Here is a 24,709-nt window from a genome sequence, read left to right as displayed (position 1 = left end):
TACATTAAATGAAGCTGTAGTAAGCTAAGTTAGCAGCTAGTCTACATTAAATGAAGCTGTAGTAAGCTAAGTTAGCAGCTGGTCTACATTAAATGAAGCTGCAGCGAGCTAAGTTAGCAGCTAGTCTACATTAAATGAAGCTGTAGCAAGCTAAGTTAGCAGCTACTCTACATTAAATTAAGCTGTAGTAAGCTAAGTTAGCAGCTAGTCTACATTAAATGAAGCTTTAGCAAGCTAAGTTAGCAGCTACTCTACATTAAATGAAGCTTTAGCAAGCTAAGTTAGCAGCTAGTCTACATTAAATGAAGCTGTAGTAAGCTAAGTTAGCAGCTACTCTACATTAAATGAAGCTGTAGCAAGCTAAGTTAGCAGCTAGTCTACATTAAATGAAGCTGTAGCAAGCTAGGTTAGCAGCTACTCTACATTAAATGAAGCTTCACTACACCGAAGCTAAAATGTAGCAAGCTAAGCTACAGCAACATGGCAAAAAGTAGTTTACCACATCGAAGCTCTTTTTTTTTACACTGACCCAACTTGATTCGGAGTCAGCGCTATCTCAGTGATCAGGCACACCATGTCCAGTTCCATTGTTCATTAAACAATAAGCTGCTCTCACTGGTCCAAAACCAGTTTGGCAAGAAAACAAACACGTGTTCCGCATAGTAAAAGCCAGCTGTCGAGCGTGTGTGAGTTTGTGTGCGTGTGTGTTCCTCCGCAGCAGACCAATCGCACGCATCAGCCCAAGGATCGGTACGTGACGTCACCGTCATACAGAAGCGCTTCTGTCCGCTGCTTTTTTTTAACAAAACTTTATTTAAATCCAATTCAGGGGACCGTTACTAAGAGAACATGGACACATAAGAAAAAACAACTATTCTAAACCATACAGCAGGGGACTGTGGAAAAGAAAGAGTTAAATACAGATATTCAAGGCATCACATGTTCTCATTCATGCAGGTCATGCTTATCTAAAGGAGTTGAAAATCGGATCACAAAGGGCCATGGACATCTATAGCTCTGAAAACGACTCCTAGAGGATAAACTCTGAGTCTCATCACCAGCAGCCAGTCAGACTAGCTTGGTCTAGTCAGAAAGGCACCAACTGAGGAGGCCTCTTGGATGAGAGGCGACACGTCTTCACGGATACATACCAAGTCCAGTTGCACTTGATTCAACTCCTTTGGGTAAGGCATCACATATTTTCAAAGTCGTAATGGCTTCTCTTTTTTTTTTAAACATTTCGCAAAGATTCGAAATCCTGAACTGAAAAACATGTGACCCGTGACCTTTTATTTGACCATCTGCATTTGTGAACTTAAAATTTACCATATAAAATAAAGAGATTTAACCCAAAAAAAGAGTCTATCTTTGTTTTACTTTTAAAAAATTAAATGTTCTCTTCATTCATTCATTCATTTTCAGCTGCTCCTCCGGGGTGGGGTCGCGGTGGCAGCAAGCTAAGCAGGGCACTCCAGACGTCCCCCTCCCCAGCAACACCCTCCAGCTCCTCCTGGGGGATCCCAAGGTGTTTCCAGGCCAGATTGGACATGTAGTCCCTCCAGCGAGTTCTGGGTCTACCCCGGGGTCTCCTCCCAAGTTGGCCATGCCCAGAAAACCTCCAAAGGAAGGCTTTATCCAAACAAACTTTAACACCACCTAATCTTTCAAACATGTGTAACGGCATGGTTTGAACAAAGGCCTGCACCCATATCGGCCCTTTCTGGACCATGTTGCCCATGCCTGAATCACTGCCTTGCAATAATCTTACCAAGCCTGAAGGAATGGCATCACAAACTATCGCAAACTCCTTAGGAGTGACCGGAATTTTGTACTTCCTTAAAAACTCTGTATATCTGAGAAGGTGTCCATTACCAGATAGCAAAATTGCTGTGGCCCAGACCCGTCCCACACCCAACACTTCATCCAGCCCACAGAAAGTGTAATGTATGGGACTATAGCATGTGAAACACTACAGGGCTGTTTTGACTACACAGAGGGGGAGGTGCTAACTATGGGAGGGGGGCAGTTTAGAGGAGGCTACTGATGTTGTCGCTCACGACATCACCTTTTGCGAGGTCCCACAAAAACTGTCAAGGTATTTTCTAACAGTAAGCCCTGGATCACAATAGCACTGAAAGTCACACTCAACAAAAAGAAAATAGCATTCATCTCAGGAAAGGGGTAAGTCCAGCCTCATTCAGAACAAGCTGAACAAACAAAAGAGGCCAAGAGAGTGTACAGGGAGAAAGTTGAGAAGCTCTTCCAGGAAGGTAAAGCCAGGCACGCCTGGCGAGGCATTAAAACACTGGCTGGGCTCCCTAATAATTCAGCCATACTCAGTATTGAGGCAAAGGACTGTATCAGCATGGCAGAGAACCTGAACAACTTCTACTACAGGTTTGACCAGCATAGCTTTACACCGGAGGAGGAGCTAATATCTGAACTGGCTACCATGTCACTCACCACTGCAAACCTGGAACTGCAGGCTGGGGAGGTAGAATACACGCTGAAGACGATAAACCCAAACAGAACATCTGTGGCCACCTGTGGAAGGCCTGCTGCAACCAACTGTCTGGTGTTCCCTGCAAGCTCTTCAACCGCTCCCCGGTACAGCACTCAATCCCTACAATATGGAAATCCTCTATTATTTGTCCAGTACCCAAAATGCAACCCCGCTGCTGATAATGACTACTGACCCGTAGCCTTAACATCCCTAGCAATGAAAAGCATTGAGGCTTGTTCTTTCCCAGTTACAGAAGGAAGTGCACGCTGACCCTCTCCAGTTCCCATATAAACAACATAAGGGGGTTGATGCTGTTCTGACACTGCTGCAGTGTGTACACTCACCTTAAGAAGCCCAAGGCATGTGTTAAAATAGTCTTTGTGGACTTGTCAAGCCCTTTTAACACAGTAAAACCCCACCCGATGGGACAGAAGCTGCTCCAAATGGATGTCAATCCACAGCTGATCCTCTGGATCCATTCATTTCTGACAGGGAGACACCAAATTGGTCAAAATCAATTGTCAGTTCATCTCTACTTGAACCATCTCCACCTCTGGAGCCCCAGAGGGCTCTGCAATCTCACCTGTGCTCGTCACTGTTCACTGATAGCTGCAGGAGCTCAGACCCAGTAATAACCTACATCAAATACTCTGATGACAGTCATTGTGGATACCACTAACTCTAAAGGGCGGCTACAAGCTGAGAAGGACATATTCTCAGAGTGTTGTAGGGGGAATTCCCTTGACCTCAGTGCTTCTAAGACCAAGGAGCTGGTCATTGATTTTCACCATGGGCCAGGTTATCATCCCTATCTTGCTGGTCAATGGCCAGGTCATAGAGAGTGGAGACACATAAATACCTCAGCACCACAACTGACCACAAACTCACCTTCAAACCTAATAGTGAAATCATCTTCTCCAAATGTCAGCAACGCCTCTTCTTTCTGAGGAAACTCTGTAAACTCCAGGTTCACCCATCAGTTCTACTAGCTTTCTACAGGTGCTTCACCTTAGACATAACCGCCTGGTTTGGTGTTTTGAGTGACATTCCACAGTAATCCTCAACAAAATCATCGGAATGTGCAGCAAAATCATTGGACAGGACCTAGAACCACTAACCAGCATCTACAGCAGATGGTCCAAAAGGAAAGGACTACAAATAGCCTTGGACACCCAACACATACTACACAACCAATACAGCCACCATACACCATACACCTACCTTCAGGCCGCAGATACAGGTCACTTCCATTCAAGACCAAGCGGGCCATGTCAAGCTTTGTGTCTACTTCAATTAGACCAATTAATGCCTGCGACAGGCATGGGCGTAGGTCCATGAATACTGGGATGGCATACACCTGTGCCCGTCCACAGGGTTAGTGGTTGATGTCAGGAAGGTCATCCGACGTAAAATTTTGCCAAATCAGAATGCGGCTTGGCAAGACCATACCGGTCGAGGCTCCATAACGGATAGGTCAAGGCCCGGGTTAACAACGGCTGCCATTGGTGTTGAGCCCTCACAGGGTGCCGATGGAAACTATAAAAAACCATTAAAAACCCTGTGGTGACTCCTGGGAAACGGGGAACAAGCAAGAAGAAGAAGAAGAAATGATAATAGTAATAATGCCTGAGCTATCTCAAGGCTTGACCTCACTTATTTACTACTATGTATCTATGGACATTTTTAAGCACACCTAACATATTAGTGGACCTCCTTAATTGTTTTTTAAGTTGTATTTGTATGTTGTCTACTCTTTGTCATCTGTATGGCTATGTGTTTGTGTTTGCACTGACACTTTTACACAAATGAAGCTCCTAATGGATAAATGAAGTTATTTTGACTTTGAAAAACATCAACTGTGATACATTTGTGCATACTAATATATCAAATTTTTCAAATTAACGCAAAAATCTGCAGCTTTTCTCCATCAATAAGTGGTTATTCTATTTGTTTGAAACGTGATGTTGACGTGTGTATTCTGTTGTACAAACAGTCAATATTCCAGAACAGTGTGGTGACATGGTTGGATGTAAGAGGCAGAGAGAAACAGACCTGTTGACACTGATTTTCTGGGACTACAAACCAGGTGTGGCAGGACTACAAACCAGGTGTAGCAGCCATTGTGGCTGGTGTGCCATCAGCTCAGCAGTAAACAGTTCCCACCCTGGTAAAAATGGATCCTGGGACCAAAGCAAACACAGACTAATGTATTACAAACTACATGAGACTACAGGGGACACCGTTGTACAGTCATATTGGTTGTCATGGACACATCAGCATCACGTTTCCGTCTTTTTTCCAACACGTATGCATTTGCCACTGCACCAGTGTTCATCCTACCCGGTCAAAACATCCCAACAGTAGTATACAGAGACTGTAGAGTGTCTCCAACCATGGTGAAGATGACTGGTGGTGTTATGGAGCCTGACTACATCATACGCAGGGAGGATATAATGATTTATTTCAGTTTAAACTTTGGATGAAAAGTAACAGAATGTGAACTGAACAGTTATGATCCTTGAGAATAGTAAAAAAAAAAAAAAGTCACAGCTTACTGCTTTCATAAAAAATTAAACGGAATAGAAATCCATTTATCATCATTTCAGCTTTTGCAGCGCAGTACAGGCCGGTCTTTCTGCCAAAAACATCTCTCTCAGAGTGTTTTCGGCATTGTGTCCTTGGTTGAGCTTCTCCCTTAGTATGTCCCAGGCTGTGATGGAGGAATCCTTCAGGATCTCCACCGTCTGCTTCTGCAGTATCAGGGACCCCTGGACAAACTGCTGCTGGCTCTCCACCAGAAGCTGGACGGACTGGGCCAGGCTGTCCAGGGACTGAGACATCGATTCCAAAAGCCTCCTGCTGGCCTGCTGCTGCTGGAGGCTTTGGGAGGCCAGCTGGGCCACATGTTCCTGGGCCCTGACAGAGGAAGCGCCAGGGGGCAGAGAGTAGGGGGTGGAACCTAAGGAGGAGGAGGAGAGACAGACGGTTAGGTGGGAGGAGAGATGAGGAGGAAGGTTGGGAGTAGGATGTTACAGGAGGAGGGTGGAGTGAAGAGGAGGAGACAGAGCAGGAAAGAGGGGCAGTGGAGGAAGAAGCGGTGGTGCTGAGGTAGGAAGAAGGAGGTGGCAGGGATGAAGAGGCCGCCGCAGGAACAGAAGTCATACCGCTGGCAGTGCAAAGAGCAGAAGGGGAGGAGAAGGAAGTGAGGGGTGAGGAGGGGCGGGGCGCAGACGGCGAAGAGGCCAGAACAGAGGAGGAGGAGTTGGTGGGGGACCGTGGAGGAGCCAGAGAGGATGACGAGGAGGACTCCAAGTTGGAGGAAGAATGGGAACCTGAGGAGATGGATGCTGTTCTGGGGGGAGGTCTGGAGGAGTCGTCGTTGCTGCGGGGGTAGGTGTGTAACAGTTTGCTCCTCTGCAGTGTGTTGTCAGGGAGCGGCTCCAGGGGATTGGAGGAAGAGGAGGAGGAGGGGAGGGAGAAGGTGCCGGGGTGGGAGGAGAACGTGGTGTCTTCATCATCAGAGTCCATGGTTTGCTCTGGTGAACACACAAAATTCATGAGTGCTTCCATAACGGCATTTAACTTGAAGAACAAAATGAGCAGGTGACTCAACTTGGCCTGGGCGACTGGATGAATATATCGGCAATCGGCAACTATCTGAGGACAATCGGCGACTGGCTGAGGACAGTCGGCGACTAGCTGAGGACAGTCGGCGGTTGTTTTTTTGGTCTATTTGCGTGATTTTTGTCATTTTATTTTATTTATTGTCTGCACAAGTCAAAGCGTGTGCAAACAGGACCTGGCAGTTGGCTGGCTGGTCACCACAACTGACCAGATGAGGAACCATCATAACGTTTAAAAATGTATTTGAGCGGAAAGATCACTTGAAATAAACGCGGGCGTTGAAGAAAACTACGGTTACCTCCATCTGCAGCCATTTCAGACTCCGGAGTGGAGGAGATTTAGAGAGAAAAAACAAAAGTACATCAGTAAAACTGGTAAGTAGTACCAAACAGATTCTATGACAGCAGGTCTGTTCACGTCTTAGTTTTGGTTTAAAGTACTTTGTACCACATGACCGAGGAAGACATGAGGACGTACAATCACGTGAATTTGGATTTTCCCCCTTTTTTCTCCCCACTTGTACTTGGCCAATTACCCCACTCTTCCGAGCCATCCCGGTCGCTGCTCCACCCCCTCTGCTGATCCGGGGAAGGCTGCAGATTACCACGTCTCCTCCCATACATGTGGAGTCACCAGCCGCTTCTTTTCACCTGACAGTGAAGAGTTTCATCAGGGGGACGTAACACCTGGGAGGATCACGCTATACCCCCCGGTTCCCCCTTCCCCCCAAACAGGCGCCCCGACCGACCAGAGGAGGCGCTAGTGCAGCGACCAGGACACATACCCACATCCGGCTTCCCACCTGCAGACACGGTCAATTGTGTCTGTAGGGACACCCAACCAAGCCGGAGGTAACACGGGGATTCGAACCGGCGATCCCCGTGTTAGTAGGCAACGGAATAGACCACCGAGCCACCCGGATGCCCCAGGCTCTTGGTGTCTTTTATGCCCCTTTTCCACTACATGGTACTTGCTCGACTTGACTTCCTTCGTTTTCCGTTACTGGGAAGTACCGGCATTTTGGTAACGGTTACCACTTTCCTGGTACTACCTTTGTTGGGGTTCCAAAAAACTGGAGCAGGTACCAAAATCAATGCAGACCAGCTACACTGAGGAGGTTCTGTTACGGTAATGGAAAATGACACTCTGCGAGTCCAGCTGAGTCGAGTCGAGCCGCTACCATGTAGTGGAAAAGGGGCATTAGAGTTTTCTAAACATCAATATTTTTAGGTTCTAGTTGTGATCCAGGGTTAAAAAAGTTTTTTGAATATTTGATCATAAAAACCCTTATTTCATTTACATCAGTTGATGGTATTTTGTCATTTCAAAGGGAAACTAAACTGTACTATCATGATATTTCAACCGCTCAAGTTTTCCAGCAATAGCCAAATGGTTTTTGGTTTGAACCTAGACATGGAGGAAACACCCTGCATGCAGTCTCTTAACACCCCACACACCTCCTTCTCGTTCTCTCACTCTTCCTCCTCCAGGAGTCTTGAGCAACATCTTGTGGGCCATCTCGTCCACAGAACTCAGATTCTCCTTCGTCAGGTCGGATCCAACGGGTCCAACAAGAGCCTTTCCATCGAAGCTCAGATCCACCGACTGCTCAGTCAGTCCCGCCTGAGAAGAGGTACAGATTACTTCATACATTCAGCCTTTCCATGAGGTTGAACCATGTCCTAAAGGCATGAGCACTACCACTCCATCTTATGGTTAAACCATGTCCTAAAGGCATTAGCACTACTACCGCTCCATCTTAATGTTAAACCATGTCCTAAAGGCATGAGCACTACCACTCCATCTTATGGTTAAACCATGTCCTAAAGGCATTAGCACTACCACTCCATTTTATGGTTAAACCATGTCCTAAAGGCATCAGCACTACTACCGCTCCATCTTATGGTTAAACCATGTCCTAAAGGCATCAGCAGTACTACCGCTCCATCTTATGATTAAACCATGTCCTAAAGGCATTAGCACTACCACTCCATCTTATGGTTAAACCATGTCCTAAAGGCATCAGCACTACTACCGCTCCATTTTATGGTTAAACCATGTCCTAAAGGCATCAGCACTACTACCACTCCATCTTATGGTTAAACCATGTCCTAAAGGCATTAGCACTACTACCGCTCCATTTTATGGTTAAACCATGTCCTAAAGGCATCAGCACTACTACCGCTCCATTTTATGGTTAAACCATGTCCTAAAGGCATTAGCACTACTACCACTCCATCTTATGGTTAAACCATGTCCTAAAGGCATTAGCACTACTACCGCTCCATTTTATGGTTAAACCATGTCCTAAAGGCATCAGCACTACTACCGCTCCATCTTATGGTTAAACCATGTCCTAAAGGCATGAGCACTACTACCGCTCCATCTTATGGTTAAACCATGTCCTAAAGGCATTAGCACTACTACCGCTCCATCTTATGGTTAAACCATTTCCTAAAGGCATCAGCACTACTACCGCTCCATCTTATGGTTAAACCATGTCCTAAAGGCATCAGCACTACTACCGCTCCATTTTATGGTTAAACCATGTCCTAAAGGCATTAGTACTACCACTCCATCTTATGGTTAAACCATGTCCTAAAGGCATCAGCACTACTACCGCTCCATTTTATGGTTAAACCATGTCCTAAAGGCATTAGTACTACTACCGCTCCATCTTACGGTTAAACCATGTCCTAAAGGCATTAGTACTACTACCGCTCCATCTTATGGTTAAACCATGTCCTAAAGGCATCAGCACTACCACCACTCCATCTTATGGTTAAACCATGTCCTAAAGGCATTAGCACTACCACTCCATCTTATGGTTAAACCATGTCCTAAAGGCATGAGCACTACTACCACTCCATCTTATGGTTAAACCATGTCCTAAAGGCATCAGCACTACTACCACTCCATCTTATGGTTAAACCATGTCCTAAAGGCATCAGCACTACAACAACTCCATCTTATGGTTAATCCATGTCCTAAAGGCATCAGCACTACTACCACTCCATCTTATGGTTAAACCATGTCCTAAAGGCATCAGCACTACTACCACTCCATCTTATCAGGGAATCTGCTGCCTTCAGACTGTCAAATGTAAGATTTTTAAGACCTTTTCCAGTGTTATGTCAAAGTTAAGTAAATGCCAGTTCAACATCCAACATAAGCACAGAAAAAAAGGTGTTCCCACACCAGAATACCTCCGCATTGTCAGATGGGTTGGGCGTTGCCGCCGGAACCGGGACGTTCTCGCTCGGGTCCGCCTTAACAACTCTGCTCAGCGCAGATATCTGCTCTTGGACTTTAGTGGCGGCTTTGTGTTTTTCCGACACCATGTGCGAGTCAACGGCCCTGACCCCCATGGTGCACAGCTTAAAGTTCCTCTGGCAGAAAGTGCAGTGGGCTTCGTGTTTGTTCCCCTCGACCGGCTTCAGCCATGCGGCGAACCTGCTGTCGTCCAGCCAACTGGACGCAAACTTGCACTTCCCCATTCTAGAGATACTGCTCCATGCAGCCGTGCACCACCTCCCGTTGGCTCTTCAGTACATAAGCAGGATCTGGAACTGCCCAGTGGAGCTTTGCAGTTCATGTGAATTATCTGACGTTACCACTGGTGACAGCATTACTGTTGTGTACTTAATTATTTAAACACCATTATTACCGGTTTGCTTCAACTGTGTCCTCCTTCTACCTGCACTTGAAATATGATGTTATACTGATATGTCCAGTTGAAATATGATGTATGTTATACTGATATGTTCACTTGAAATATGTGTGTTATACTGATATGTTCACTTGAAATATGATGTGTGTTATACTGATATGTTCAGATGAAATCTGCATTGTACTGCAACACTCCTGTTCACCACCTCTTGATGATCTATTGTTAATTCATATGATCATACTTTGATATAATTACAATGTAGCAATATAACTACAATGTAACAATGTATGTAGTAAAAGTATTCATATGATCATACTTTGATATGTAACAATGTATGTAGGAAAAGTAGTTCATTTCTATAATACTTTGACATAGTTACAATGTAACAATGTATACCTCCACTATTTCATACAATATTATTATAACTGTTTAGCAAATTAAAACTATTACTTGATATAGTACTACTATGTAGTGCTGTGATGCCAACTGATTACACTTCAATTCATCCGCTAATTCGATGAATCTATGAATATATGAAGTCAGATGCTTTGCACGAGAGCCTGTTGAAGGTAAATATAAATGTAAACATACGTATTTACGCGACAGAGAGGTGACATTTCGGCGTTGAGCGCCACATTAAACTGGTGATCAAACCTGAGAAACACTCCCGGTAATCTTTCCTTGCGACGTTATGGTGACTACTTGTGAGGGAGAGCTACAAAAAGAACAAATAAAAATAAAATAAAATAAAAAAAAACCGATAAGCGTGTTGTCGCTACATTGACCCCAACACAACGTGGACGTCGGAGATGAAAGTTAGCGCGACTGTTGACGCCGTGATCAAACGTGTGTGTGCTCCGTGACCCGGAAACAGATTTCTACCACTTCCGCTTCTTCTTCTTCGTGTAGCGGATTCCCGGCAGGGCAAAGCGTGTTATCGCCATACAGCCTACATCTTTAGCGGTGGAACGGAAAAACGTCACAATGTGTGTTGCAATATGGCCAAGCATGAAAACACAGATTAAAGGACTTTGCACGCCAATTCTGATTTTTCTTCTTCTTTTTTTAATTTCACACCTTAAAAATAAGGCCTCATATATTTTCCCATGGTCCCGTTTATCTTATCATTTGCACGACTATAATTTGACGAATAGTGGCCTTTTCCTCTCTTACACAACAATCTATTTATAGTGGTATTTACTTACTATAACCCCCCTTATCGCGTGACGAACAAGATGCGTCGCGAACAAGATGCGCGCGCAGAACGTGTGGCAAAACAACGGCCATGTCCGATTTATTTCTTTACGAAAGCCTTTGGTATTATAAAACTGAAATGCGCTCAAAAAACGTTATACGGTTAATAATCACTTTCCCAAATTAAAGTATTAAAAGAAAAAAATAAGGTGTCATATTTAATCAGGGGTCAGTATTTACCCCTGTTGAAATAATACCAAGATATTATTATTATGATTATAAAATAAAGTGTCTTTTTATAGCAACAAACGACACTTCTATTCAGATTCACTTCAGCTGAAATGGCAGTCATTGCATTGTCTAGAAAGTCAATATCGGTAAAATATTCTGAATGGTTTGAAACCTCTTCAGTTGACCTGCAACTCTCTACATGTATCCTCACGTTTGAATGACGTCGTGATTCACCCACATCTCTGGCTGGCAGTTGACGTTTTCCTTTTGTGAATTTAAGGATCTTTAGATAAACACCATTTTTGGCAAGTTCATCTTCCACCAGAAAACCTCTATCTGCTAAGATACAGTCCCCTGAATAAATATTGTAGTGAATTCGGGGGGTCAACCACAGGAACTGCCGCAGCCGGGACGCGAACCCGTACCTCCCGCACCGCGGGAGACATCGCTAACCAGTCGACTAAAGGCTCGGACCCGCTAGCCAAGGGCCAACGTATCTACTTATCCATGCACGTTACAATATTTTCTAAAAATCCAGAAACACGGCCACCCCAGCCAGATGATAGAAACATGACACCCCAGCAGGGCTTACTCCTATCAAATACTTGGAGGTATTATTGTGCTTATAATTCGACCAAGTCTGTGCCCGAGCAGTCAGACTTCGTGGTCGCTCAATGAAGACTTCTGTATAGTCAATAATGCAAACACAGTCTCTGTGTTTTCTTTTAAATGCATTAGGTAAATGCAGGCGAATTTCAGCCCTGCTAGGCCAGATGATGAGATTCTGCAGGGCTGAGGCTGTTCCTGGTAACCAGGAACAATACGTTTTGGACACCATAGTTGTTGTCAAATCACAGCGATAGGCAATGTCCTTGTTTAATGAGCCAAGTCTCAGTTTCATGAAAACTATGAGCACATGGTCCTCAGCTGATATTATTATTGAGGCCCAGCTTTATGCCAGTTACTTGGCTTACCACCCAAAGAAACAATGACAGATTTGCTAATCCAGTGAAGAATTTCACTGCATTTGATTGCTCCGCTAATTGGAATCCAAACATCTTGTCTTTCAGTTTGGCCTTCTCCTCCCTCCGTTTATACATTTCCCCATTTCTCTCCGTGAATTCTGCATCAAGTTGAGCTATCTTGTTCTTCAAATGTGTAATTTCCTCACTTAAGTCGCTGTCACACTGTACACCAATGCCATTGCACGCCACGTCCTCTTCAGTTACCTCAGAAAACGTGGCATCACTGAAGCGACTGTCAGGTTCATTGTCATTTTGGTTTGAAGCTTGCAAAGACTTCTCTCCTTTGCTTGTATTACTCGGTATTGTGCCTGCCTTTTTATCTTCCCCTCAGCTAGTATAGCCTTGTTCTGCGCAGTTGTGTGTTTAAACACACTTTGAATCCAGTCTGGGTGCGCTGGAGTCTACTCATTCATGATCGTTACACCCCTCCCACCCCGCTGCGGGATGTGCGTCCCTGCGCTTCAGCATACCAACTCCCTCACGCCTCTGGGCGCATGCGCTTCCGATGGCCTCGGGTCTCACCATCCCACTTCTGACACCAATGTAGCGAATTCAGGGACAGCCGAGAACCGCCGCAGCCAGGACGCGAATCCGGGTCTCCCGCACCACGGGCGACTACGTTAACCAGTCGACTAAAGGGTCCGACCCGTTAGCGCCAACCAGCCAGCGAGTCTACTCCTTCATGATCGTTACAGTAGTAATGTTTACAAACACACGACTCGTGGCCCCTTTTTGCCTCTCAATCTGCGCACGCACATCATTTGGCGCATGTAAACAAGGAAACACGTCTATTGGTCTAGCTAGAGTGACTGGACGGCTATCCAGCCAATCACAGATATTGGACTAACCCGCCAGGCCGGGGAAGAGTGCACAGTGGACGTACGGTAAAGTTACGTACATGCATTACGTACGTGCTTGTGCCCCTAGCCGCTGGTTGTGGTAACAGATTAAGGATGAACAGGCCAGAGATATGAAACGCCTTCCTTACATAGTCTGATTTTTGTTTTTGTTTTTTAGTTTCATACAGTTATTGATTCTACAGCACTTGTAAACTTATATGTCATACTGCTTGTGATGAAATTAAATATCTAAACAGTTTTATAACCTCAGTGTGTCGTCACCATCAACAGTCCAAAGTAACGGGGAGTGCAGGAGAGAGGTGGAGAAGAGAGTGCAGGCAGGGTGGAGTGGGTGGAGAAGGGTGTCAGGAGTGATGTGTGACAGAAGGGTACCAGCAAGAGTTAAAGGGAAGGTTTACAAGATGGTGGTGAGACTAGCTATGTTGTATGGTTTGGAGACAGTGGCACTGATGAAAAGACAGGAGGTGGAGCTGGAGGTGGCAGAGTTGAAGATGTTAAGATTTTCATTGGGAGTGACGAAGAAGGACAGGATTAGGAAGGAGTATATTAGAGGGACAGCTCAGGTTGGACAGTTTGGAGACACAGCAAGAGAGGCAAGATGGAGATGGTTTGGACATGTGTGGAGGAGAGATGCTGGGTATATTGGGAGAAGGAGGCTGAATATGGAGCTGCTAGGGAAGAGGAGAAGAGGAAGGCCAAAGAGGAGGTTTATGGATGTGGTGAAGGAGGACACGCAGGTGGCTGGTGTGACAGAGGAAGATGCAGAGGACAGGAAGAGATAGAAACAGATGATCCGCTGTGGCGCCCCCTAATGGGAGCAGCCGAAAGTAGTAGTAGTAGTAGTTGTAGTCTTAGTAGCAGCAGTAGTAGTAGTAGCAGCATTAGTAGCAGTAGCAGTAGTAGCAGCAGTAGTAGCAGTAGCAGTAGTAGCAGCAGTAGTAGTACTAGTAGCAGTAGTAGTAGTAGTAGCAGCAGTAGTAGTAGTCTTAGTAGCAGCAGTAGTAGTAGTAGCAGCATTAGTAGCAGTAGCAGTAGTAGCAGCAGTAGTAGCAGTAGCAGTAGTAGCAGCAGTAATAGTAGTAGTAGTAGTAGTCTTAGTAGCAGCAGCAGTACTAGTAGCAGTAGTAGCAGCAGTAGTAGTACTAGTAGCAGTAGCAGTAGTAGTAGTAGTAGTAGTCTTAGTAGCAGCAGCAGTACTAGTAGTAGTAGTAGTCTTAGTAGCAGCAGTAGTAGTAGTAGCAGCAGTAGTAGTAGTAGCAGTAGTAGTAGTAGTAGCAGCAGTAGTAGTAGTAGCAGCAGTAGTAGCAGTAGTAGCAGCAGTAATAGTAGTAGTAGTAGTAGTCTTAGTAGCAGCAGCAGTACTAGTAGCAGTAGTAGCAGCAGTAGTAGTACTAGTAGCAGTAGCAGTAGTAGCAGTAGTAGTAGTAGTAGTAGTCTTAGTAGCAGCAGCAGTAGTAGTAGCAGCAGTAGTAGTAGTAGCAGTAGTAGCAGTAGTAGTAGTAGCAGCAGCAGTACTAGTAGCAGTAGTAGTAGTAGCAGCAGCAGTACTAGTAGCAGTAGCAGTAGTAGCAGTAGTAGTAGTAGCAGCAGTAGTAGTAGTAGTAGCAGCAGCAGTACTAGTAGCAGTAGCAGTAGTAGCAGTAGTAGTAGCAGTAGTAGTAGCAGTAGTAGCAGTAGTAGTAGCAGTAGTAGCAGTAGTAGCAGTAGTAGTAGCAGTAGTAGTACTAGTAGTCGTAGTGTGTCATCACCATTCTGTCCGATGACTTTCACCAGGTTTAAAGCAGCCTGACTCCTCAGAATGCAAACATAAATGATGAGACCACCTCCCTTAATCCTGCCTCCCTTCAGCCTTTCTCAAGTCTCGTGAGACCATCTGCTTTGTTATGACGACGTCGGAACGAGTCGCAACCCACCAACCAACCCCTATGAAGTTACCTGCCATCGGTGTGTGTGTGTGTGTGTGTGTGTGTGTGTGTGTGTGTGTGTGTGTGTGTGTGTTTTCCAGGTGCTGCCTCCGGTGTAAGTTGAGCAGGTCATTATTAATAAGTAATGCGTCTGAACAGAGCTCACCCTTCATCCAGCTAGCTGGGCCGCCCAGCGATCCTTCACACAAACACACACCGTCACGCACACACAAACACACACACCGTCACGCACACACAAACAGTGACAACTCGCCTGTTCGACTGCAGGCAGAACATTTCAGGGAGTTTGTTTGTCCGTGCCATCGAGCCTGACCCTCTGACCATGAATCCAGAGTAGTGAGTACTGCTGCTGACTTGTTTTGTAATTCATAAGGTATCAAAGTGTTGAAACATTAACTTTGTCTTGGATGTGAGCACTTACATTTTAACTTTCCTTATCCTTTATCCAAGTGTGTATGTGTGTGGGTTTATCCTGGGTGGAGGTGGAGGGGACAGTGAGATGGGCTGTGATGTCTGTGTGGAGGTGAGGTGGATGTGGCGGTGGTGGCGGTGAGATGGTCTGTGATATGTGGAGGTGAGTTGGATGTGTCGGTGGTGATGGTGACGGTGTGATGTCTGCGTGGAGGTGAGGTGGATGTATTAGTGGTGGCGGTGGCGGTGAGATGGGCTGTGATGTTGTGTGGAGGTGAGGTGGATGTGTCGGTGGTGATGGTGACGGTGTGATGTCTGCGTGGAGGTGAGGTGGATGTATTAGTGGTGGCGGTGGCGGTGAGATAGGCTGTGATGTTGTGTGGAGGTGAGGTGGATGTGTCGGTGGTGGCGGTGGCGGTGAGATGGGCTGTGATGTTGTGTGGAGGTGAGATGGGCTATGATGTTGTGTGGAGGTGAGATGGGCTGTGATGTTGTGTGGAGGTGAGGTGGATGTGTCGTGGTGGTGGTGATGGTGTGATGTTGTGTGGAGGTGAGTTGGATGTGTCGGTGGTGGTGGTGATGGTGTGATGTCTGTGTGGCGATGTGATGGGCTGTGATGTTGTGTGGAGGTGAGGTGGATGTGTTGGTGGTGGTGGTGATGGTGTGATGTCTGTGTGGCGGTGAGATGGGCTGTTATGTTGTGTGGAGGTGAGGTGGATGTGTCGTGGTGGTGGTGATGGTGTGATGTTGTGTGGAGGTGAGGTGGATGTGTGGTGGTGGTGGTGATGGTGTGATGTTGTGTGGAGGTGAGGTGGATGTGCGGTGATGGTGTGATGGTGTGTGGAGGTGAGGTGGATGTGTTGGTGGTGGTGATGGTGGTGGTGATGGTGTGATGTCTGTGTGGAGGTGAGGTGGGCTGTGATGGGTCACTGACGGCTGTCTTCTGGGGAGAGATGTTTGGAGAGACGGATCAAACCTAAAAACACTGATACAGAACTTGTTGCGTCTATCTGAGTTTCACTTTAAGGACACAGTGGGGGGTTGAATCAATGAAGTGAGGGAGGGGGGCAGCTGTTGGGGTCACAAGTTAAGGGACTTCATTCAGAGAACATACAGGACAGGACACAAGGCCACCAATATACCCCCAGTTAACCAACACAACACTGACCACCACTGTGTGTGTGCATACACAATCTCTTTCAGTGACTATCTGTTCAAACTGCTGCTGATCGGGGATTCTGGGGTCGGCAAGTCATGTCTGTTGCTGCGTTTTGCGGTAGGTCTGTCCTCACCCACAACACTCTCCCTCTCTGTCTGTCTGTCTCTTTCTCCCCTCTCTGTCTCTCTCTCCCTGTCTCTCTCGCTCGCTGTCTGTCTCTCTTTCTCTCTCTCTGTCAGAATCAGAACCAGAAATCCTTTTACTGGCCAAGTACACTTGCACATACAGGGAATTTAGCTTAGTCGTTGCTTGTGTACTTGTTAAGACATAATAAATACGTTTACATGACGTTCAAAAAAGTGGATTTATTGTGTTGGTCCGTCTAAAACTGGTCTTCTAAAATACATGTAAACGCGTTAGTCCAGCTGAAATCGTCCTAGATGAGTTTCTGGAAGTGGGACTAACACACTAGATGATGCAGATGAGGATGGATGTAGTCTGGCATGTATGCTTCCATCGGCCCCAAACTGGCCTAGGCGTTCTACGCCCTTGCTTTTTTCCCCCACCCGCATTCCGGGAACTCTGCCTCTGATTGGCTAGTACTCGTTGCCTCCGTTGGTTAGGTTGGTTAAGGTTAGGTTTAGGGTGGGGTTAGGGATAGGGTTAGCCAATCAGAGATAGGGTAGGGGCGGGTCTTCCCGGAATCCAGGTGGGAAAAATAATAATGCGTTCTACGCATCATCCATAGTTTCCGAGGCGGTCTTTCACCCGGAAGTCGAACAGCGTAGCATCAACAGTGTCAACATGGCGAGTGCTAGAGCGAGAACCACGTGTTTCTGGACAGACAAGGAGACAGACTTCATGCTGTGTTGGCACCGGGGGTAGCGCGCACTTCATGTGTACCAGAAGTAAAGCGTAGAGTAGGTATGAAATGTACAGCGCTGTAAAGTGGTCCATGTTCTCGCCGCTTGCCACTTGCTCACTTGTTAGGTAGAAGGTCCAATAGCAACCAGCTGAAAGGGGGCATATCGCCACCTACCGTACCGGGGTCAGACATACTTCCGTCAACAAATCGAGTCTCCCCCAGTTCTTGCATACTGGCACAAGGACAGTAGTCCAATCACAGGGCCTAATCGAGCTTTAACCGTAGCTCGACTTAACTGTGCATGTAAACGCACTGACTGATCAGTCAACACGTTAAAACCACTGACAGGCAAGTGAATAACATTGATTATCTCGTCACAGTGGCACCCGTCAAGGGGTGGGATATATTAGGCAGCAAGTGAACAGTCAGTTCTTGAAGTTCATGTGTTGGAAGCAGGAAAAAAGGGCAAGCGTAAGGACCTGAGTGACTTTGACAAGCACCAAATAGTGATGGCTCGACGGCTGGCTCAGAGCAGCTCCGAAACGGCAGGATTTGATGGCTGTTCCTGATATGCAGTTGTCAGTAGCTACCAAAAGTGGTCCAAGGAAGGACAACCGGTGAAGCGGTGACAGAGTCATGGGCACCCAAGGCTCATTGATGCACATGGGAGCGAAGGCTAGCCCGTGTGGTCTGATCCCACAGAAGAGCTACTGTAGCTCAAACTGCTGGAAAAGTTAATCCTGGCTATGATAGACAGGTGTCAGAACACACAGTGTATGTGGTTGCGTAGCCACAGACCAGTCAGAGTACCCATGATAGCCCCTGTCCACCATCAAAAGCACCTACAATGGGCACATAACCATCAGAACTGGACTATGGAGCATGGAAGAAGTTGGCCTGGTCTGATGAATCATGTTTTCTTTCACATCATGTGGACAGCCGGGTGTGTGTGAGTCATTTACCTGGGCAAGAGATGGCATCAGGAAGCACTATGGGAAGAAGGTGCACCAGTGGAGGGAGTGTGGTGCTCTGGGCAATGTTCTGCTGGGAAACCTTGGGTCCTAGCATTCATGTGGATATTATTTTATTGATCCCCGTAGGGAAATTGTGCTCTGCATTTAAGCCATCCTAGCTGTGTAGCTAGGAGCAGTGGGCAGCCACCATGCAGCACCCGGGGACCAACTCCAGTTCGTCTCGCCATGCCTCGGTCAGGGGCACAGACACGAGTAACATGCATGTCTTTGTGATGGTGGGGGAAACCGGAGCACCCGGAGAAAACCCACCACAGACATGCATGTTTTCTCTGGGATGACCCCCCAGGCTGGACAACCCCAAGGTTCGAACCCAGGACCTTCTTGCTGTGAGGTGACAGCGCTAACCACAGCGCCACCGTGCGTTGACCTCCAAATTCCCCAGATCTCAGTCCTATCGAGCATCTGTGGGATGTGCTGGAAAAACAAGTCCGATCCATGGAGGCCCCACCTCGCAACTTACAGGACTTAAAAGGATCTGCTGCTAACATCTTGGTGCCAGATACCAGAGGACACCTTCAGAGGTCTTGTGGAGTCCATGCCTCGATGCGTCAGAGCTGTTTTTGTGGCATGAGGGGGAGCTATACAATATTAGGCAGGTGGTTTTAATGTTTTGGCTGATCGGTGTATAAAATAGTATGTAAACAACCCCGCAAAAACAAAAGAGACAGAAGTAGAAGAAAGACGAGATCAGAAACAATACAGAGTGTCTATCTGTCTCCTGCTCTATCTGTCTGTCTGTCTGTCTGTCTGTGTCACCCTCTCATTCTCTTTATCTGCCTGTCTATGGTATGTATTCCATCTTTTTTTGTCTTTCTCCCGTTCTTTTTCCGTTTTTCGTCTGTCTCACTGTCCTCCTTGTACGTACAGTTCAGGTGAATACAGTCAGCAGCAAAGACACTGGTGTAAACCAATGTGGGTTTATAGAATGAATGGATGAATGAACAACCGGATGAATGAATGAATAAACGAATGGATGAATTAATAAATGGACGAATGGATGGATGAATGAATGCATGCATGCATGCATGAATGGATGGATCAATAAATGGATGAATGAATGAACAAATGATGAATACATGAATGGATGGATGATGAATAAATAAATGGATGAATGACTAAATGAATGAAGGCATGAATGGATGGATGAATAAATGGATGAAGGCATGAATAGATGGATGGATGAATAAATGGATGGATAAATGAATTAATGAATGAACAAATGGATGGATGGATGAATGAATGGTTTCACACAGAAGAGAGTGCTGACTCATTACAACAAGGAAGTGTTTCCCTGGCGTTGACCCTCTGACCTTTGCCCTCAGGATGACACCTACACTGAGAGCTACATCTCCACCATCGGCGTGGACTTTAAGATCAGGACCATCGACATGGAGGGCAAAACCGTCAAACTGCAGATTGTGAGTCTGAGTCAAACGACGATAAAGACAGAACCCTGCTAATGCCCACTCAGATGGGGGGACGGGGGTCACGTGGTGTTTTAAGGGTCCTCGTGTCATTTAAGTCATGGATGATTTGGACGGCTGTGGGATTTCCAGTCAGAGCAGCGTCACACGTCAGGATGGAGACGTCCATCCGTGCACCAACCGAAATCTAAAAGCCAACATGGCGTCCACAAAAGCCAAAATGAGACAGAAAGCTTGTCTGTTGTATGGGTCTGGCCTGAGCGGCGGTTCAGAGTGGGCTGGAAACAGTGTGGGAGTCCACAAGCAGCAGGGAGGGACCGCATGTTTGTACGTCTGACTGGACCAAGTGCAAAAGACTGCCCTGATGATTTTGGCTTCATATTATAAATAACATAAAACATACACATGTGTTGTTATGTGGACCACTGAACAGTGCAAACAGGAGTGACAGTATTAACATCGCCCTCTGTAAAAACCTGGGCAAAAAAAAGTTCAAAGTTCAGTTAGACCCCCCCCCCCACACACACACACACTGTGACTGCAAAGAATGCAACATCTATATGTTTGTGTGTGTGTGTCTTTGCTCATCTATGAATTTGTGTGTGTGTGTGTGTGTGTGTTCTCCAGTGGGACACGGCAGGTCAGGAGAGGTTTCGAACCATCACCTCCAGCTATTACAGAGGAGCCCACGGCATCATCATAGTCTACGATGTCACCGAGCAGGTGTGTGTGTGTGTGTCCATTGTCTCATGTACTATAATAATAATAATAATAATCATCATTACATTTATACAGCACCTTTTTCGACACCCAAAACGCTTCACATTGAAGGGGGTAACTCACCTCAACCACCACCAATGTGTAGCACCAACAACATGGCAGCCATTTTGCACCAAAATGCAGCTACAGGTGCTAAGTGCATGGTTACCGTTACAGGTTAAGGTCAGGTTAGTAAAGTTGGTGGAGATTCGCCTAGTCACGTGGTTTCATTAGGAATGTTTAGGCTCGCATTGATAAATGAGAGCTGATCCCTGTGGTGGCCTGGCAGCCTGTCCAGGGTGTTTCCCCGCCTGCCGCCCAATGACTGCTGGGATAGGCTCCAGCATCCCCGCCACCCTGGGAGCAGGATAAGCGGTTCGGATAATGGATGGATGGGCGGATGCTCACCACACATCAGCTTGAGGTGGAGAGGGAGGGATCACTGAGCGGAATCACGGGTGGGGTGATTAGGTGACCAGATGGGGAGAGCCAGGATGGGAATTTTGGCAGGACACCGGGGAACCCCCTACTCTTTGCGATAAGTGCCACGGGATCTTTTTGGGGGGGATCCCCCCCCCCTTTTCTCCATGTAAACGTGTTAGTCCGACTGAACTCCTACTAAATGGACTTTCTGGAAGTGGGACTAACACACCTAGATGACGTGGTTGGGGGTGGGTTTACTCTGGCATGTATACGCTTCAACCGGCCTCCAACTGGCCTAGGCGTTCTGTGCATGATCCATAGTTCCCACAGCGGTCTTTCACCTAATAGCAACCAGCTGAAAGGGGGCATATCGCCACCTACCGTACCGGGGTGGGACATACTTCCGTCAATAAATTGAGTCTCCCTCAGTTCTGTGTGAACAGCACCTCCTCTTCTCCCCCTTCTCTTCTTCCCTCCTGTATTTTCTTTGTCCTCCACCTTCACCAGGAGTCCTTTAACAACGTGAGGCAGTGGTTGGAGGAGATTGAACGCTACGCCTGTGAGAACGTCTCTCGACTCCTCGTCGGGAACAAGTCGGACCTCATCACTAAGAAAGTAATCGACTGCGCCACCGCTCAGGTAAACCCCGACCCCAACGCTGCTAGCCCCGCCCATATGTCGTCCCTACATCCGGAGTGCACATGTTCCTCCGTTTCTGTTCTCGCTCGCTATTGGTGCCATTTCACGGTGTTGAGCACAGCAGGCCCGGTTCTAGACTACGTTGATCACCAACTACTACTGTTAATATGAGTGTTCTTTAGGGATGTAAGCTATAACATACACAAAATCTATATCACTCACATTACTACTACTACTACTACTACTACTACTACTACTTTTGGCTGCTCCCATTAGGGGTCGCCTCTGCATCTTTCTCTGTCACATTAGCCACCTGCATGTCCTCCCTCACCACATCCATAAACCTCCTCTTTGGCCTTCCTCTTTTCCTCTTCCCTGGCAGCTCCATATTCAGCACCCTTCTCCCAATATACCCAGCATCTCTCCTCCACACATGTCCAAGCCATCTCAATCTTGCCTCTACTGCTTTGTCTCCAAACCGTCCAACCCGAGCTGTCCCTCTAATATACTCGTTCCTAATCCTGTCCTTCTTTGTCACTCCCAATGAAAATCTTAACATCTTCATCTCTGCCACCTCCACCTCCACCTCCTGTCTTTTCATTAGTGACATTGTCTCCAAACCATATAACATAGCTGGTCTCACAACCATCTTGTAAAGCTTCCCTTTAACTCTTGCTGGTACCCTTCTGTTACGAATCACTCCTGACACTCTTCTCCACCCACTCCACCCTGCCTGCACTCTCTTCTTCACCTCTCTTCTGCACTCCCTGTTACTTTGGACAGTTGACGCCAAGTATTTAAACTCATACGTGTTCGTCACCTCTACTCCTTGCACCCTCACCATTCCACTGTCCTCCCTCTCATTCACGCATAGGTATTCCGTCTTGCTCCTACTGACTTTCATTCCTCTTCTCTCCAGTGCATACCTCCACCTCTCCAGGCTCTCCTCAACCTGCACCCTACTCTTACTACAGATCACAATGTCATCCACAAACATCATAGTCCACGGAGACTCCTGCCTGATCTCGTCCGTCAACCTGTCCATCACCATTGCAAACAAGAAAGGGCTCAGAGCCAATCCTTGATCCTATATCACTCACATTAAATGTGCCAAATTTGCGACAGGGGAAACAAAAGCACGCATCTAGCTTTACAGAGTACTCCAGCTATGGTCTCCCACGGTACCAACCTGGGTTGAATGCATGTGCAGTCAGGCCAAAGTTAGGTTTAGGGAAACAGGGGTGGGCTGCGGCGGGGCATGGCTGTTCAAGCCATGGCTATTATCAGCCGCTGCAGCACCATGAACACTGTCTTGTGCTTGGGCAACTGGGTTGCAAGACAGCTGCTCAGGAGTAATTGGGCCCAGGAGCAGTTGCATGAGACATCGCGTAGCCTGCCTCTGTTGACTCCTCCTCCGTAACAGCAGCACTGGGTTTGCAAGGTTTAACAACCAGAAACTGGTGCATGATGAAAGAGAGAAAAGGAGAGAGTGAGAGAAAAACCAAAACCCAGAGAAAGAATCACTAAAAACTAAATAATCTCTGGAGAGAGTACGTGCACCTAAGGGTGCCACCGGTGGCTCGCCTGGTAGAGTGGTACCACATAAGGCTGAGTCCTTACAGCAGCGGCCTGGATTTGGATCCGGCCCGGGCCCTTTGCTGCATGTCATCCCTTCTCTCTCCCCTGCCTTTCCTGTCTCTCTCTATTATCGCTATCTAAAGGCGGAAAACGCCAAAACGTGCAGAGTGCAGCTAGCTAACACAAACACACGCACCCATTGCCAGCAGGCAATTGCAAATGCTTCAAAATAATATGGCTACCACTAGTATTAAGTTCTGATTAGGTCAGAAAGTACAAGCAGACCTACTTATGAAGGGTTACATTACAGTGCAAATCTGCAGGACGGGATCCTTGATGACTGGGATGGGAAATGCTGACAAAGATTTACTAGTAAATCTTTGATGTCAGCATTTAATGACCAAATAACTAGATTTTTCGAAGTACATTTTCCTTTTCTATACCAAGTCCAGTTGCACTCGATTCAATTACTTTGGATAACCATGACCTGGATGAATGGGAACATTCACAGACGTGCTTTTTCCTTTCTTTTCTTGTGTTAAGGATACTATTAGTTCAGTCATACTGGCTGCTTTGCCAGTTATTTTCTACCATCTTGTATGCAGAAGTTCATTTGGGCTTACACGGCTGCGTGGTGCCTCCTAGTGGCTTTACAACAGCCATACAAAAACATTAACAAACTTTCTGGATAAAGAAAGACATGACTGAAACTTTTCTTATGGGATCTCAATATTACAGACTACCAATGCATGTATTCACGTTACATTTTCTATCTATGTAAAGCACAGTGAATTTCATAGCACAGTACCAGACAAACAATGATTTTTTCCCCTAAAAATAAAACTATAAACCCTTTGTTAGGGTCTCTCTCTCTCTCTCTATCTCTCTCTCTCTTCAGGAGTTAGCCTCCTCTCTTCGTATCCCGTTCATGGAGACTAGTGCTAAGAATTCGGGCAATGTGGAGCGAGCCTTCCTGACCATGGCCTCAGAGATCCACAAACGGCTATCCAGTGAGGGGGGGATGCACAACGAGACAGCCAAGGCCCACAGCACCAAGATCAACAGCGCCCCCCTGTGGCCCGGAGGAGACAAGCAGGCGCAGGCTCAGGAGGCAGGCAACTGCTGCTAAAGACGACACTCCGACTCCAATATCACACTACAGTTTTCTTTTTTAAAGATGTATTCTTCTTAAAGGTACTATGTGCAATTATACCTGTACTCCGCCATTCAGCCATCTGAATAATAACAAACCAGAGCTAACAAAGATGAACTAATTCAGTTTGAAAAATAGTGGCTCCAAGGCATGTTGGCCCACACGTGTCGATTTCAAACACCCTCGGCCTCAGCAGATACCAGTTCCGTGAATATGAGACAAGTCAAACAAC

General features: G+C 46.6%; 2 protein-coding genes across 3 annotated transcripts; one reads left to right on the top strand and one right to left on the bottom strand.

The window, feature by feature from the left end:
• Positions 1 to 4,967: 4,967 nt before the first annotated feature.
• On the bottom strand, positions 4,968 to 10,650 carry LOC130116043 (uncharacterized). 2 transcript variants are annotated; one of them, XM_056283971.1, is made up of 4 exons: positions 9,334 to 10,650; positions 7,585 to 7,750; positions 5,836 to 6,039; positions 4,968 to 5,462 (listed from the first exon to the last, which is right to left on the bottom strand). In XM_056283971.1, exons 1-4 carry the CDS (start codon positions 9,622 to 9,624, stop codon positions 5,101 to 5,103), a joined length of 1,023 nt encoding a protein of 340 aa, XP_056139946.1. In that variant the 5' UTR covers positions 9,625 to 10,650; the 3' UTR covers positions 4,968 to 5,100. The 2 variants fall into 2 exon arrangements, with proteins under 2 accessions (XP_056139946.1, XP_056139947.1); XM_056283972.1 differs by lacking the exon at positions 5,836 to 6,039.
• Positions 10,651 to 15,354: 4,704 nt separating this feature from the next.
• Positions 15,355 to 24,453, top strand: LOC130115399 (ras-related protein Rab-1B-like). The gene is made up of 6 exons (XM_056283037.1): positions 15,355 to 15,368; positions 16,647 to 16,719; positions 19,824 to 19,919; positions 20,553 to 20,648; positions 21,615 to 21,746; positions 24,223 to 24,453. Exons 1-6 carry the CDS (start codon positions 15,355 to 15,357, stop codon positions 24,451 to 24,453), a joined length of 642 nt encoding a protein of 213 aa, XP_056139012.1.
• Positions 24,454 to 24,709: the final 256 nt, after the last annotated feature.

This window comes from Lampris incognitus, chromosome 7 (genome assembly GCF_029633865.1).
Source record: "Lampris incognitus isolate fLamInc1 chromosome 7, fLamInc1.hap2, whole genome shotgun sequence".
Taxonomy (NCBI): Eukaryota; Metazoa; Chordata; class Actinopteri; order Lampriformes; family Lampridae; genus Lampris; species Lampris incognitus.
The sequence above is the reverse complement of the archived record's forward strand: the minus strand, read 5'-3'. Positions and strand labels throughout refer to the sequence as shown.